At 43.9% G+C, this 17,927-nt stretch overlaps 1 protein-coding gene across 4 annotated transcripts in view; it reads right to left on the bottom strand.

Annotated features, from left to right (window-relative positions):
• Positions 1-6,422: 6,422 nt before the first annotated feature.
• The window catches only part of Fzd6 (frizzled class receptor 6), a 33,216-nt gene continuing 21,711 nt past the window's right edge, over positions 6,423-17,927 (bottom strand). For 3 of the 4 annotated variants that reach the window (XM_051159497.1, XM_051159498.1, XM_051159496.1), the window contains exons 4-7: positions 12,481-13,498; positions 9,315-9,463; positions 8,152-8,580; positions 6,423-6,671 (exon numbers count right to left, since the gene is read on the bottom strand). In XM_051159497.1, the coding sequence (XP_051015454.1) occupies positions 6,503-6,671; positions 8,152-8,580; positions 9,315-9,463; positions 12,481-13,498 (1,765 nt within the window). In that variant the 3' untranslated portion in view covers positions 6,423-6,502. Of the gene's footprint in view, positions 6,672-8,151; positions 8,581-9,314; positions 9,464-12,480; positions 13,499-17,927 lie in introns of those variants that run through there. The other variant, XM_051159499.1, reaches the window with a different exon arrangement.

The raw sequence follows: 17,927 nt of genomic DNA, 5'->3' as shown, positions 1-17,927 counted from the left end.
GCTCCTGTACAGGCTCCGCCTTCGCCTGTTTGTAGTCTTTATTGTGAGTGAAGTGGGCTGAAGCGACTGCAGGAAAACCAGACAAAAGCATGGGCTTTCAGCCCAAGGCAGGAGTAGCAACAAGGAGGTGGCTGAGGCGTGCCAGAAAGTCACTAGGTAATGGTTCTCAGTTTTCCTAACGCTGCGACCCTTTAACACAGTTGCTCATGTTGTGGTGACCACACCCCACCCCCCACCCCGCACCGTAAAATTATTTCTTTGCTACTTCCTAACTGTAATGCTGCTACTGTTATGAACTATAATGCAAATATCTGATATTCGAGATCCCAAAGGGAGCACAAGCCCCAGGTTGAGAACCACTGAACTAGACGGCGAGAGACCCTATAGTCCCAGCTCGGGGCTGTAACACTCAAGCAGAGCCTAAGAGCCTCGAACCCTAGACGCAGAGCTGTAACTGCGTCACTGAGTGTAGGCAGTGAGCCCTGCCCTGAGCACCCTACGCATGCGCAGACTCTGCCAGCGCTCGGAGCTTAAAGCTGCTGGATTTGGAAGGCAAGCTTGTACGTTGCTGGAATGGCCAGTGCTGCCTCTCTGTCTGTGATTTCCATCCAGACAGAACAAAAAAGTCTTTAGCCAAGCATTTGTGACACAGGAGCATGAGGGCCAGTGACAAGGAGGTAGTGCTGACTGTCAGGTAAGGAAACACAGGCCCGCTGTTTTGTTTTTACTTTTGGTTTTGTTTTGGTTTTTTTAGGACAGGTTTCTCTGTGTAGCCTTGGCTGTCCTAGACTCACTTTGTAGACCAGGCTGGCCTCGAACTTACAGAGATCTTCCTTTCCTCTGCCTCCCTGAGTGCTGGGATTGCAGGTATGAGCCACCGTAGCTGGGCTCTTTACTTTCTATTTGCCCAGCACCTGCCAAGAGGGACAGCTTTAGAAATAGCTGTTGCCAGATTCCGACAACAAACAGCTTACAGTCTTTCCCACAAACAGCAGGCTGTTCTCGGCCCAGAGAGCGCTCCAACTGTGGGAGTGGGAAAGAGATGGAAAGTGCCAGTAAGCGGTTGCCAGTGATCAGCTTTGTTTGACAGACCATGAACATTTTCCCGTGGGCAGCTAGCAGAGCAGAGACCACTGGTGACTTTCCTAGCTACAGTGTGGAACCTACGCAGACTTGGACATTTTGTGATATGGAAACCAATTAGCCTGCAGTCCCAGCACTGGAGGATTACCACAAGTTCAAGGCCAGCCAAATCTGGGTAGTGACATTCTATCTCAAAAAAGAACAAAATCTAAATAAATACATTATATGTAATAATATACTTACATTATATGTGTGTGTGTGACTCTCCACAGAAGTGTGTTAAAATTTAGTGTAAGTAAAAATAAGTAGAGAACACAGAAAGCAAACACACATCTATAGAATATGTTTACAAAATAATTTATTCAGAAAACTTTTAATAGGACAGCCAAGGCTACACAGAGAAACCCTGTCTCAAGTCCCCACCCCTACCCCCCCCCAAAAAAGAAAAAAGAGAACTTTTAAAAGGACATTTTAATTAAAACTTCAAGTAAATTCACCCTTACCTCATTTTGAGGCAGAAAATTAGAACTTTTCTTCAAAGTATTTTCTAGTCTATTTTTATTGAGGGAATGGAAAACGAAAACCTCGGATTTGGCTCCAAACTTTGCCCATCTCAGCAACCTCTTTCCATCTGCACTGAGCGTTTACCACCACACACCTCAATTCTTTTGCGGTTGTCCCAAGCCGTGCAATGATTCGCATGGACTTCGCTGTGCCACTCCCCACTGCCGACCAGCACTGGGGCCCACGCCCTGTGGTCATCTCTGATCAGCCTTTAACCTTCCCTTGCGCTCTTCACGGACACACTGCTGTTGAGAGTTGACGGTGGTTTGATTCCTCTGTACATGACGGATCGGATCATGTGGCTGTTGCTGAGGTCTTTGCCATCTGGAAGCGAAGTCTTTGACTGTGGGCAGTGAGCTATTGAAGAATAAGCTTTACAAGCAGAAAGGACGCAGAGGGGCTCCGTGTGGTTATTATAAATTACATCTTTCACTTCCTGGTGGTGTGTCCACTGACTGTTGCCTCGGCGATGCTGCTTTCCTGGGGCCGTTGGTGGATGCATCCGGAAGCGGCACATTTTGGGGATGAAACTAAGGCAGCAAGAAAACTGACTCTGATGATGGCTGGGAATTCTGAACTGGTTTTGGTCTGGTTTTATCTGGAAAGTGTAGGCAACTGTTATGGGTTCCCACATACTATCTGGGACCTTAAGATGGCGTTCTGCTCTGTAGAACTCTGTTGAGGATCTCGGAAGACTGCCTCATCCCACCTCGGATGCTTTTGAGCATAGCTGCACACTGTTCATGTAAACTTTGTTGCTGCAAATGTAAATCCAATGGTCTTATGCACTTTAGCCAAACTTCTTTAATTGAAAATGCTATATAATCCCTTTTAGTTAATTATTTGTTTAATACATACGGGTATTGTACCTCTGTGTTCCATGTGTATCCCTGGTGCCTAAAAAGAGTATCAAATCTCCCTTAGGATAGTTATAAGCCATTATGTGGGTTCTGGGAATCAAACCTGGGTCCTCTGGAAGGTCAACCAGTTCTCTTACGCTATGTAAGACTTACACAAATTAATGCCATCTTTTTCAACGTTACTGGGCCTTTGTGAGTTAGAGTGACTTCATAAAACACAAACACACACCCACCTGTTTTCTTTCAAACTAAATACTTTTGAGGCTTCTTCAAAGTATTTTAAACGAATGTTTTCAAAATTCAAGTTTTCTGTTTATAAACACTAAGCCAAGAATAAGTGGATGTGTATACATTTTGCTTTACATAAGCAAACAGTATTCAAATTCAGTCACATATTAAATGGCATATTGTGACCCAGGGAGGCTACTGAAAGAAGTGCAGGGTGTCACTACATTAGTAAATTTATCACACACGTCGCATTACCGTACTGAAATGCTGGCTGGTGGCTCACCACACCCGTTTCTTCTCCCAGACGTGCATCTTGAACACATCTCTCTGCTGCAAGGTATGCACTTGTGCCCACATTCTGGCAGATGGGGCAGTGATGTGAATGCGCATCGCTTTTGCCTGTGTGACCTTCCTCGGGGGTGGGTGTCGGGGGGGGGGGGGGAGGTGAAGCAGCCATGGATGGAGTGGGAGCGCGCAGGACAGAATCATCTCAAGGACACCCGTTCCTCTTCCTGTACTTCTGAGATTTGGAGGCTTATTAAGCATGGCAGCTAGTTTAATATTAACTAATATTGACAGAAAAACATTTAGTAACACTTTGCATCTGTCACTAGTTTTTTGGAAAAAATGAAGATTAGGGTTTTTTAAAAAAGGGATGTATTTTGGTCAATCACATCTCTTTTTTTTTTCCCCCTTTTTGTGTCAGGGTCTCGCTACATAGCCCCAGCTGCCCTATGCAGACCACTATATAGCCCACGCTGGACTTAGAATTTATAGATATCCGCCCGCCTCTCTGCCTTTGAGTGGTGTGATTAAAGCATGTGCCTTCTCCATGCCTGGCCTGATAGACACATATACATTTATATATTTTATGTGTACGAGTGTTTTGCCTGTATGTATGTCTGTGCACTCCCTGTATATACAGTGCCCACAGAGGGCAGAATATGGCATCAGACCGCTTGGAACTAAAGCTAGGGCTCACTGTGGGTGCTGGTAACCAAATGCATCTCTGAGGACAAGAGCTCTTAGTTGCTGAACCATCTCTCCAGCCTCCAGGGTCTGTGGAAGGCCAAGCATGGTGGTGTGGGCCTGCAACTCCAGCACTCAGGAGGTGCAGGCAGGATTGTGATCCAGAGGCTTGCCAGGAGGACACAGCAAAACATACGCTAGCTTAGGCCAGTGACCCTGTCTGGAAACAAATCGGCAGAGTATAAACAGTAATTCTCTTCCTCCAAAAGACTTTCATCTGCTTCTGCCTGTGCATGAGGCTCCTAACTCAGAACTACCTTAACCCAGGCCAGAGTCTGAATTCTTCTGTAACCCCAGACATCATGAGGTGCTGCTGTTTCGGGCTGGTGGGGTCACAATACTACATTTACTGCAGGTTCTGGTCTTTCCTCCTTGTCACAGCTTCTCAGCACATGGTCCTAGACAAAAGAAGCTGCAGGGCCTGGCGCTGGCAACAGGAATCCGTCTCCTCCCAGACCTTACCCTGGCAATCCCTCCCTACTTTATTAGCTGTTTACTATCTGGAGAGTAATCTTGCTTTTCTGCATTGCTTTACTGCGGAGTTTGTTCAGATGACCCTGTCCACCATGGGAGCAGACACAGGGCCCTTTGCCTTATCCAGCAGGCCTCCCGTTGGCTCTAACATGCTACAGAAAACATGGCTACATAACTTATACTTTGAGAAGAAATTGTGACAAAATGCAAGTGTCTTCACTGCCTTTTCCTTCCTTAGTTAAAAAGATTTTTTTCTGCTTTATTACTTATGGTTTCATTAATCTGAAAAAAATTGCACTATTTCTTGGGTCAGTACTATGTATCTAGCACATAATACACTCTTTTATATAAAGAAAATTTTATTGATGAAAAGATCACACAAAAAAGTTCTTGTGTATAAAGTTTACATAGGTGGAAAAGTTAGTATTTACAACATTTTCCATACAGTACATGATCATTTTCACTTTAAACTTTAACAGAAAGTCCAACAGGTCCAAAGTATCCAAGAAAACTCTGTTTCAGAAATAATACTTAATGAGAAAAAAAATTAAGAAAATTCCTTAGTATTTTTAAGTGTGTTGTTTAAATACATTTGCTTATCTGGATAACATTTTCCCTATTTGATTCACTGCTGTTGTTAGCACACTTTATTTTGCAGGTTTAGTTGTAAATAAGAATTCTGCATAGCATCTGAGAAAGATACGATACAATGAATCTGTAGTATTTTAGACATTTTTTTGATTTTTGTTTTTTCAAGACAGGGTTTCTCTCTGTGTAGCCTTGGCTGTCCTGGACTCTCTTTGTAGACCAGGCTGGCCTCCAAGTCACAGCAATTCACCTGCCTCTACTTCCCTGAGTGCTGGGTTTAAAGGTGTGCACTACCATGCCCAGTTTAGAAATCTTTTTTAAAGGTTAGACTTTACAGAAGGATGAAAGCTGGGTGTGGTGGCGCATGCCTGTAGTCCCAGTGCTCAGGGAGAGATTAGTGGGCGCGGAGTGGGGCAGATGTCTGTAATCTGCCTGGTCTACATATTGAGTACCAAGACAGCTGGAGAGAGCTATGTAGGGAGACCCTGGCTCAGAAAATAAAATAAAATAAAATAGGTATAAACAACTATAAATGGTCATAATTCAATCTTGAGTGGTCATGACACACTGAAAAAAAAAAAAAAAGGAAATCAATACATAGCTTAATTTATTAAAAAAAAACCAAAAAACCAAAAAACCAAAACCCTAACACTTCACCTGCTAGTTAAAAAATGCAGAAGGGGGCGAGGCAGGACAGTCAGAAAGGACTGTGTTAGCAAGGACCTCCTTTCAGAGACTTACAAACCTCACACATAAAGGTAAGCTACAAGTGGCTGTGAGAACCGAATGCTTCTTGCAAATCTTTCAGTGTGACTCTTTATACTGTAAAAAGGCTGTGTTACAAGTTGCTTAAGAATCCAGTGTAACTGCTACCACAGTAGCAAACTAGCTAAAATATTAGAAAAACATCCTAAAATGTGTGAATCAGTTTTCTAGGATTTTCAAACAAAGTTCAAATACAAATTAGCACATTTTCAAATATATATATGTACATATAAAGGGAAAATAATAAGTTTTAAATACTTCAGCAAAGAAAATTCCTGGTTTTATATCAAAAAAATAGAACAGCATAAAATATCTTAATATATTTTAATGAAAGAATCTTCATAAATAGAAGGAAGATTCCTCTAACGCCCTCCCCACCCCCACATTTAAAAAATATTATCAACCCAGACATTCCTGTTTTTTTCAGGTATAAATGAGTTGTATTATTCTTGATTTCCCCCAGTATAACAGCTGATGAAAAGCCGGGCAGTGGTGGCACATAACCTTTAATCCCAGCCCTCGGGAGGCAGAGGCAGGTGAACCTCTGTAAGTCTGAGGCCAGCCTGGTCTACAGAGTGAGTTCCAGGGCAACCAGGGCTACACAGAGAAACCCTGACTCAAAAAAAAAAAAAAACAAAAACAAAAACAAAAACAAAAAAACTTAAAAACAAACGAACGAAAAACAGTACACAAAGCTGGTTTAAGTGCACAAGAAGAGCGTAACAGTGAGCTTTCTTTTTGCAGTGCTGGGAGGTGAACCCGGGTCCTCAAGTATTCCAGGCTGCGCACTTGACCACTGAGCTACCCTCCCAGCTCAACAGTGGGTTGTGTTTTTTTTTTAATAAGACAAATACATTGATCACCTCCAGTGTAATACACATGCGCTTCCAGCGTAACGGGATACAGTGTCGTCAAGTGTCTGAGGGACTGCCGGCACCCTGCTCTTTTCTGGCTCCGGAGGCAGAGTGAACAAGCAGAGACGTGGAGCCTTTGAGGCTGCTGGGCTCTGGAGAACTGGGCACCTGCAAATTGTTGCACTTCATGGGGCCAGTTTCAGAGATGCCACTCTTTGGACTTACCCTAGAAAACAAGAACATTGACACGGGCATACACAGGAGCACGGACAGGTGTCAGTCGTCCTCCTAACTGCTGCTCCTTTACCCCAAGCAGCTCTTTCAGGGGATAACCCACCGATGCTCCTGGGTCACACTCCATACAAACTATGCTGACTTCCGACCTTTTACCAAGTGCTAATCCTGCATGGCAGAGCAGAGCATCTCACTGGGAACACCGTCACTAAGGCAGAGTCCCACTCCCAGTCTGCTGAGTCCTCGTCAGTGTTAGGATGCCATTAAGAGTTTAGGAATAAGCTGAGCACAGTGGCGCACGCCTTTAATCCTAGCACCCGGGAGGCAGAGGCAGGTGGGTCTCTGTGAGTTCGAGGCCAGCCTGGTCTACAAAGTGAATCCAGGATAGTCAAGGCTACACAGAGAAACCCTGTCTCGAAAAACAAATGAAAAAAGAGTTTACGAATACACTGCTGGGAGTGGTGGCACACCCCTTTACCCCCAGCATGCAGAGGCAGGTGGATCTCTGAGTTTGAGGCCAGCCTGGTCTACAGAGCAAGTTCTAGAACATCCAAGACCAAAACTACAAAGATGACTGAGACCTCAGTCAGACCCAGTGAGGACAGGAGTAGCTAGCTGGCTACAAGCAGGCATATGGAAGCAGTGTGTCCAGCCCAGCTGGAAACTCTACCTCAGTTAGCTGTCAACATTGAGAAACAAACAAATGAAAAAAAAATCAATCCTGTGCTTTGGACTCTTTTGGCCATTGGGAAAAATTCCACCATATTCTTTCATGTTCAGAAACTAAAAACATTTTAGAATCATATTTGTATAAAAATTACACATTCAGACAGAATGATGTAATGTATTGCTTTGTTTCTTTGAGACATGTTTGAGCTGAGCCTGGCCTTGAACTTCCTTGTAAGCAGCCAGGTTGGTCTGGAATTCATGCCCCTCACTAACCCCAGCTCTCCAGTGCTGGGCTTACAGGCGTGGACCACACGCTGATGATGACAGTTTGGTTTGTATTTCTGACACATTTTATTACTGAGACCATACTTTGCCCAAATGTGCACCTGCACTTGTTGAGAGGGCATAAGGTTTCACTATAAGCAGCTGTGAGCCAGTATGTGATTACCGGGATTTGAGCTTGAGACCTTTGCAAGAGCAGACGGTGCTCTTAACCACTGAGCCAGTTTTCCAGCACTTCTGACACATTTTAAATACTTACCTAAATGTCGAATATCCTAGCAATTATTCTAAGAAGCAAACATCAGTTCCCAACTTGAACATCATATATTAGGGCTTTTCTTAAATCTAAGAATTAAACTATTAAGTAGTATATTTATTAGTTAAAACCAAACTTCCTTAGATTAAAAGTATAGGTATCTCATCATAAAATGCTCTTGTTCCAGATATGGTAAGTGCCAATAAAAGACCAATAATGCTCTATTTCCAATCATGACAATTCCAGACAGCAAAGCTGACCTCACCTTCCTTCACTGGGCGCCCCTTCGGATACACTGCTTTTTTCCTTCATACTGCCTGCTCGGCTCTTCCTGCCGTTCTGCTCCCCAGAGTGCTTGGAGTCGGGTGCTGCTGGGGAAGCGGGTTCTCCACAGTCCTGGTCCTTTGCTCTGGGCGTGTTAGCTCTGTCTGCTCTCACCTCTTTCACGGATGCTTCTGGAGAGGTCTGGATTTCTGTTGAAGTTTCTTGCCCTAGGTAATCATGGTCAGCAATGGCTACGGCAGAGGTGCCGTGCCCTGCGGTGGCTCCTGTGCTGGTTCCCATGGACTTGGAAATGACCTTCAGCTTATGAGGAGCTGGCTTGCTGTGCTTCTTCTTGTGTTTGACTTTCGAATTGTGCTTCAAGAAAAACTCACAGGACTCTTGCAGCACTCTTCGGCTTTCACTGATGGGACTGCGGGAAAACCCAAGGACAGGACTTGCTCAGTACAGCTGAGGTGCTACAGACAGAATCGTTGCCCCATTTTCAATACTAAGAAGTTCTGTGGGTTGTAGCATTTATAAAATATGGGGTTCCTATGTAGTGAGATCTTTTGTGCAAACAGTGTCTTTGCTTTTGCTAGCAGAAGCAGCACACTGCTGAGAAATTAAAGAGTCAAAACTCAAAGCTTGAGGACAAGGAAACAGGAGTCAGCATGAAGGGACCAACTACACTTGTTATCACATAGAAACATGCTGACATAGGGTATAGCAGAAGGAAGAGGATGCAGCATAATCAATGACCTCTGTTTTCTAATGTTAAAGGTGACAAGTTACAGTAAAGTCAGTATAGGGACATCAGTATGAAATACACATGGTGTGAGCCAGGCATATGGTTGTGAATTAAAGTATTTTGGAGACAGGGTCTTGCTGCCAAGTGAGCCTCACATTTGCTATCTTCCTGCCCCCAAGTGCAGGCCCCCAGCAGGCCCTGCCTGTCCAGCTACAGCTGCGGAATCTGTACCACGAAGAGCTCAGTAATCAAATCAACGGAAAATTAACTATATACTATATTCTATACACTATATATAGCCATAAGTACGTATTGATATATTCCGTTGGCTTGAATTATGATCGTTCTGGGTAAACACACTGGTGTTCTGATCTGTTTACTTTAAAACATTCTTAAGATAACCAGTCAGCTCTTACTCTCGCTTGCGGTTTCGTTTAAAGAACCCGGCCCATTCTGTGCACGTCTTTTTGCTTCCAACCCAGAAGACCGCAGAGATACCAACAATTAATGTCATCAGATATTTTATCATAAATAAAGCCAATTCTGGTCGAGCTTTTGGGTTTGCCTACAAAACAAAACAAATACTAACATACTTAAAATATAAAGAAATGTCTGCATTGTCAAAGTAAAGCTTGAACAAATTATAAATTTTCAGTCTGTTTTACTGTAAAAGGTTTGAAATAAATAATATGATGAACAACATTGTAAGTTTGATACTTTTTTAAATGAAATACTTATGGGTGATGTTTAGGATCTGGGCATGGCTTCTTGGCCTTTTCCTCTCCAATTGGTAGACTGCTTCTGATAATTGCTAAAATATTTGTCTGAAGTATTTATCAATTTTCTTTTACTATATATTGAGGGGCTAGGGAGATGGTTCAGCGGTTAAGAGCCAGATTCAGTTCCCAGCACCTACATGGTGGGTCACACCTATCTGAAACTCCACTTCCAGGGGACCAATGCTCTTCTGTCCTTTGTGGCACTGAGTATACGTGTCACCCATATACGTACACATTCATATGCATAGAAAGGAAAAAATAAAAACAATCAAACTCATATTTTTCAGTCCTTTTGCATTAATGCCCATGATATTAACTTCTATTTGGCTACAACAAAACAAATATTAATAAGATGTAAAAGTATAAACATTTCATTTAAAATCACATTTTTGTTTAAAATACACTATTTTTAATATATTTATTAAATAATAATATCTCCAAATACTATTGTAAGTATTATACAGATTGCACTGTACCCTTGTTTATTGTAATTAATTAGCCTGGGAACACTGATATCAGTACAGACAGCGCTTTGCTTTTGAAAGCTTGTTCCTTTGTGAGTTCTAGCTTACTCAACTAACCCCTACTTAAACATATTTAGGTTACTTCCTACCTAGTTGCAAATGCAAATTATGTTGCAGAGCTCATCTTTATATTATTTAAAGTGATTCTTCATGAGGAGCTAAAGAGACTAGGAAGAAATAGGAAAGGAAGTGTGGAACAGAGGGAGAAAGGGGAACAGGAAAGGAGGTGAGGAACAGAGGGAGAAGGGGGGAACAGGAAAGGAGGTAAGGAACAGAGGGAGGAGGGGGGACAGGAAAGGAGGTGAGGAACAGAGGGAGAAGGGAGGGACAGGAAAGGAAGTGAGGAACAGAGGGAGAAGGGGGGACAGGAAAGGAGGTGAGGAACAGAGGGAGAAGGGGGGACAGGAAAGGAGGTGAGGAACAGAGGGAGAAGGGGGGACAGGAAAGGAGGTGAGGAACAGAGGGAGAAGGGGGGACAGGAAAGGAGGTGAGGAACAGAGGGAGAAGGGGGGACAGAAAAGGAAGTGTGGAACAGAGGGAGAAGGGGGGACAGGAAAGGAGGTGAGGAACAGAGGGAGAAGGGGGGACAGGAAAGGAGGTGAGGAACAGAGGGAGAAGGGGGGACAGGAAAGGAGGTGAGGAACAGAGGGAGAAGGGGGGACAGGAAAAGAGGTGAGGAACACAGAGAGAAGGGGGGACAGGAAAGGAGGTGAGGAACAGAGGGAGAAGGGGAGACAGGAAAGGAGGTGAGGAACAGAGGGAGAAGGGGGGACAGGAAGGAGGTGAGGAACAGAGGAGAAGGGGGGACAGGAAAGGAGGTGAGGAACAGAGGGAGAAGGGGGGACAGGAAAGGAGGTGAGGAACAGAGGGAGAAGGGGGAACAGGAAAGGAGGTGAGGAACAGAGGGAGAAGGGGGGACAGGAAAGGAGGTGAGGAACAGAGGAGAGGGGGACAGGAAAGGGGTGGACAAGAGGAGGGGGACAGAGGAGGTGAGGAACAGAGAGGAGAAGGGGGGACAGTAAAGGAGGTGAGGAACAGAGGGAGAAGGGGGGACAGGAAAGGAGGTGAGGAACAGAGGGAGAAGGGGGGACAGGAAAGGAGGTGAGGAACAGAGGGAGAAGGGGGAACAGGAAAGGAAAGCTGTGAGGTCCCAGGGCCTTATGCCTGTCCCACAAGTGTTCTGTCACTGAGCTACATCCTCAGCCAAATTAAATCTATTTTACTTTAATAAATGAATTTATTTGAGACTGAATCTTACTATATTAACCAGGCTGACTTCAAACTTGACAACTCCCCACCTCGAGCTCCTACGAATCTAGGCACACTATGTACTACTAAAATTTATTTATTTTTAAACATATAATTTACCATTATGTCATGATCATTGGTGTTTTGCCTGCATATGTATCTGTGTGTCAGAAACCCTGGAACTGGAGTTACAGACAGGTGTGAGCAGCTATGTGGGTGCTGGGAACTGAATGGAGTTACAGACAGGTGTGAGGAGCCAGGTGGGTGCTGGGAACTGAACTGGAGTTACAGGCAGGTGTGAGAGGCCAGGTGGGTGCTGGGAACTGAAACCAGGTCCTCTGGAAGAGCAACCAGTGCTCTTAACCACTGAGCCAGCTCTCCGGCCCCTAAACTTTAATTTTTTAAAAGCCCCAAATTCTTATTTAAAAAATGCAACTGAAATGCTTTAAGACATTATATATTTTCAGAAATTTGCAATTTTTAATTTTAAAAATGGCGCCTTATACTAATCATAAGCATCAGAGACACATGAAACGGATTTTCAGTTGTGTGTTCTTTCTCATTTAAGAATGGCAGGATGAGCTGGGCCAAAATCAAATTCTATTTTTAGAAGCATACACTGCACAAAAGGTTAAATCCAAACATGGGGTTTTTCTACTAATCAAAGAGATGGAAATTAAAAAACCAACCAACCTCCAATTCAGTAGAAGATACTTTTTCTTTTCTCCCTATGATGAGGCCTATTCTTTATAGTTGTTAATCTGCTTTCATAATGCAATTTCATTGTTGTTTTCAGTGTAATGTTTCAAATAACTTAGAGGAGACTCGCTGTGTTGTAACTGTGAGCAGAGCTACTGCTTGAAACATGAACTCTTGGGACGGTCACCCAGCCTGAGCAGTGCGGGGGGAGCTACTCCCTACATCCGTTAGGGTTTCTCAGACTGATGCCCACTTTCATGACCATGACTAACACATGCACTTCCAGGAACATGAGCAGCAGACAGTGTCATAGTCCAAATGACAGCTCCTACCTGGTAAGGGCACGGGATGCGGTACTGCTGGCAGTGCTCGGAGAACCAAGTTATCTCCCAGGCGGTCCTGTTCACTAGCTCATAGACATAGCATCCGAGCAGTGTCACTAACGGCACAAGATAGAGGCCACTGAAGACTCCAATGCGAATCATAAATTTCTTTAGTTTCTCTTGGTTTCGGCCGTCGTGCTGTATGACTTGCCGGACATGATTTAAGGAGATGATGCCGGCTAAAAGGAGTGACAGCCCAACAAACACACAGAGGCAGAGAGGCAAAAGGACGAAGTAGCGAGAGGCATCCAGGTCGTAAAGGCCGACGAAGCACACCCCACTAATGTTGTCCCCCTCGACTTTGTTCATAGCGAGCAGCATGACAGTCAGGAAGCCAGGCACCCCCCAGGCGACAGCGTGGAACCACACTGCTTTTTGTTCAATGGCTTCACAGCTCCATTTTCTTCCTGCGGCTAAGAACCACGTAATGGTGAGAATTACCCACCACACAGTGCCGGCCATTGTGAAAAAGTACAGAAACATGAACACCACACTGCAAGCCTTACTCTTTGACCCTAGGACAACCGTGGCCCCCAGCCCCAGCTTCCCGTCTGCCTCGTCACAAGCTGCGCTGGTGCCCAGCAAAAAGCCTACAAAGTACATGAGGGAGACAACGCTGTAGCAGACAGAATAGTATATAATCGGTCGCTCTGGGTATCTGAATCTCCTCACATCAATTAAAAAAGTAAGAAACGTGAACAGAGTTGCACAAAGGCAAAATATTGAAACTATTCCTACAAAACTTTTGGCAAAGTCCAGTTCATCACTTTTAAAATACATGTTGGGGCATGGAGGGGCACACTGGCCAATGCCCAGAAACCTATAGCCTTGGTCCCCAGAAGTCCTTAGGTGCTTTGGACACCAAAATCCAATGTCTCTTGGGACTTGTTCTGTTTTCCTCTGAGGACCAAAAAGCTCTGTGTGTGGATCAGGAGTTACAGGAACAGTGTCATCACAGTACGGCAACCTGTAAAGGTCACAAAAAGTCAATATGTGAATCCATTGATTTTAAAATTTCTAAGTATTATTTTCATTAATTCTTTAAGGATTTCAGACATGCATGCAATGTACTTTGATCACATTAATCCCCCTGCCCCAAATTCCTCTCAGATCCACCCCCCCACTTTATTTTATCTTATGATTTCCAAGTATAAGTCGTGACCTTGTGGTCAGTTGATGGAAGGCATTCAAGGCGGAGCAGATTATCTTTAGGGTTGAACAGAGTTCTGAAATTGACTAGGAATTGTGATTTTTTTTTTTTATAAAGCATCAGCTCACATAAATGTAACAGCCAAAAGACAGGACACCATGAAAATCCACTTCCTTGGAAAATAATTAATTGCATCATAGTTTATATAGTTTCTGCTTTTAAGACTAAGTCTGTAAGCGAATGTATAACTAACTTCATTTGTAATCTCCAGACGAAGTACTGGCTGCCTAGTTGTGGCCTATGGAGTGTAAACCCTGAGGAAACAGGTGCCTGGGACCGAGTGTGTGCATCCTCACAGACCAGTTATGTGTTCTTCTCACTGAGCACCAATCCTTTTCTAATGGCCACAGCAATGCCTGGTGAGTCACGTGACCAAGTGGAATAAAACTAAGATGGTAAAGAGGAGACTCTTCCCTGGAGTCTTAAAAGAGGTACAGGGACAAGGAAACGGAGCTGTTTACCACGTTCTCCGCTCCAAGCACCACGGCGGTTTTTCCTGGAAGCACACTCCGGCTGAAGCCTGTGTCTGATCTTGGACTCCACCACACACTCAGGCTCAGCACCTGGGAGGCAGCCCCGGGGCTCTGGGCTGTGTTCAACAGAAGCCCTCAGGGACCAGGCTAGGCCTGTCTGGCTTGTCCCCTCATCCTGGCCCTCTGGGCTGGGATGCACTTCTGTGAGGAGCAGCGGAGTTGGCCTCCTGGCCAGGTGCACCCCTGCCAGTGTCAGGTGTGGCCTTCTGTTTTTCACACATCTCTCTCCTTTGATATGTATTTTCGAAATGGTAAAATCATATTGACAGCTTATAATTAGGTCCTATTTTATACCATTAAAAAAAAAAAAAAAAAAAAAAGGACAGGGCAGAGCAGCCATCAGGACACAGGCTCAGGACCAGCTTGGCCCACATCACTAGCTTGATTGGCTGTTTGCCTCCTTCATAGGAAAATCTGGGTGACAGACAGATATTTCTCATCTGTGCTGAACATTATCGCTGAGTCCAGTTTGTATACGCTAGTATTATTTTGATGGGCCAATGTGGTTTAAAACAATACGAACACATTCAAAATATAAGAGGCTAAGGTTAAAAATAGAGAATAAGAGGCTGGAGAGGTGGCTCAGTGTAAGAGCACTGGCTCCTGCTCCCGAGGACCCAGGTCTGATTCCCAGCACCTTCACGACAGTCACCAGCTTTCTGTAACCCGAGTCCCACAGGCATATACACCCTCTGTGGGCACTGCACACACATGCTGCACAGACATGCAGGCAAAACACTCGTACATGTTTCAATAAAATACTTTTTAAGTTGAGAGAAAGAGGGGAGAGAGAGAGAGAGAGAAAGAGAGAGAGAGAGAGAGAGAGAGAGAGAGAGAGAGAGAGAGAGAGAGAATATGAGACTGAATGATTGAAGCCTGGACGTGGTGTCACACACCTGACCCCAGCATTCAGGAGGCAGAGGCAGGCCAATCTTTGTGAACTGGAGACCAGCCTGGTCTACGTAATGAGTTCAAGGTCAGTCTGGTCTACAAAGTGAGTTCAAGGTTAGTCAGGGCTACACAGTGAGACCTCATCTCATAAGAAAGACAGGAAGATAGAAATATATTCCTTTTCAAATGAATACCCCCAATCTTTCAGCTTTATTAAAAATGTCACATCATTCAGTTCTGCTTAGTGTCTTTTTAAATGAAGCAACACAGCATTACAGTCAGGACTCCTTTTGGGTCTTATTCCCTTTTCTTGAGCCTAAGAAGCATTAATTACTGGAAACTTGGTTTTTATTCTCCTTAAGCATTTAAAAATATTCTACTCTATTATTTACTAGCCAAACCTTATAGTGCAGTTTCAAAGGTTCTGAACGTTACATAAATGACATGCTACAGTTTCTCTTTCTACACGCAACACTAGCTTTCAGCTTTAATATTGACAGGTGTCAGCCAGTTGCGTCCATTTCATCACCTGTATGGCAGTAGCTCAGTGTGAAAGAGCATCATAGCCTGCTAGTTGTTTTTCCGTGAAGGACATCTGGGTATTTTTCTACTTTAAGGAAGGTAAGGGTGCTTGCTGCCGTGACAACTCAAGTTTGATCTCAAGGACCCACTGGTGGAAAGAGAAACCTGACTCCTACAGGTTGCCCTCTGACCTCCACGCATACACTGCAGCATGCAAGCACCACCTACCATAAATACACTTTTTAAAAGGAATAATCAATAATCTTGTTGATGGCTCAAAATTTCATAGGAATTTCTATAGAAGAGGATTTCCTAGATTTAGGATATGGGCATTTTTAATTTACCAAATATTAAATTGTTTTGGAAAATAAAGTCTAACAGAGTGTGTGAATTCCACAAAGAGTCTATACTTTCTTCAGCCTAGAGATAAAAAACAAACAAAGCAATCTTCCCCAACTTGCTGTATGAGATTTTACTATATTAACAAAATACTTAAAATTCTAGACTCCTACTGTCTAGAGAATAGGAAACAAAATAATTAATCAATATTTAAGTGCAAAGTTCAATGAATTGATAAGAATCATTCATAAGCTAACTGTGTTTAAAACCCTCTCCAGTGTGACACTGTGTGGACGAGGCTGGCCTAACCCTGATGCACACCTCAGGCATATGTACCTCAGGCTGGGCTCCAAGTCGGGGTTCTCCTACTTTAGTGTCCTGAGTGCTAAAATTACATGTGCGCACCACAGTGCCTAGCTCTTCAAATCCTATTTTCCTATGAACTGTAACTGTAATTGGTCAAACCTACAAAATATTAATCACATTTATTCACTGCCATAAAAAAAGCCCAGAAAGAATTATTTAAGTTAAAAAATATGTATTCCTGAGATTCTTATATCTAATAAAGACAATTTTCCCTTGCCCAAATGTTGCATTAATACTAGTGTGAAGGTATATATGACAAATACAACTGGCATTTCACCCTGACATAGTAGGATATTTCACATTACAAAAACACGTTAAGCGGGCACTTTTGCATCTTTTTCATTAAAGAATGCGTGCACTGATTTAGAACCCTGCCACAGTATAACAGGTGAGTGGTAGAAGCACCTGTTGACAGATTACACTAGGAAAGTACATTGTCTTTCTTTAAATTTGTATGTATGTGTGTCTGTGCATGTGAGTGCAGGTGCCTATGCAGGTGAGAGGGGTCAGATCCTCCGGAAGCTTCAAGTACAAGCAGTTGTGAGCCACCTGACATGGGCGCTGGGGACCAAATTCAAGTCCTCTGCAAGAGCAATGTAACCAGTGAGCCATCTTCCCAGCCCCAAAGTATGATTTGTTGAAAGCGTGCCTATGAAAGACTGAAAATGAGAGACAGAAAGAGTGCGAGAGGAATTAAGATGCCATGGCTCTCCCACGCTGCGGTAGATAGGCTGTGCTACGGGAAAGGCAGGCGAGAGGACAGAGGGAGGAGGTGCAGTCAGAGAGCAGCACTGAGACACTGACCTACCAGCCAACTCTCAAGAGACTGCCTGGAGCCACAACTCTGCCACCCAGTCCTGCCTGGGCCTTGACAAGCTGGGGACCTGCCACCAAGAACTGAGGTGCTCTTTTTACCTGCTCCAAAGCAAGGCATTTGGAAGGGCAGAGGCACAGTCCTGGGGACACAGGGCCTAAAGTGTACCATTGTTCCAGACTCCCAGAGTCAGACAGAAGCCTCCTGTGTGAATGCGCTAAACCTCTCAGCAAGCTAGGGCTAGGGCTCTAGTCAGAATTTCTTCTGCTTTTATATTTGCAAAATAAAATGCCATGAAACTTTGATGGCTGTCTTTACAGCTAGGAAGAAATGAGAGCATTTCTAGTGATCAAATCAGTGGACAGTTTAAAGCGAGGTGCTTGTCTACTTTACAGTAGCAAGATATGGTCTGATTCTGGGCTTACATTGTGTCTTTAAAAATGGAGATTCCACTTCCTAAGGCAATGTATCAAGCATTCCCAAACACAAAACAAATTTGATTTGGCATAAGAGAATAGTGTTGGTTTCTCAACAAAATCAAACTTTACAGATTAAAACTCCCAAAGTGGAGGAAATGTGAGCTTCGGTACCAGTGGTTGCTTCTGTGAGTCATGACCCCTCTGCTTTGAAATCCCATAAAGAGCAAGCATCCTGCATTACCTTTGAGTATACCTAGAATTTATTTATTTCATCTCCCCGCCACTAAGAAGTAAGATCCACA

The sequence above is a fragment of the Acomys russatus genome, chromosome 17, assembly GCF_903995435.1.
Source record: "Acomys russatus chromosome 17, mAcoRus1.1, whole genome shotgun sequence".
Classification (NCBI taxonomy): domain Eukaryota; kingdom Metazoa; phylum Chordata; class Mammalia; order Rodentia; family Muridae; genus Acomys; species Acomys russatus.
The sequence above is the reverse complement of the archived record's forward strand: the minus strand, read 5'-3'. Positions and strand labels throughout refer to the sequence as shown.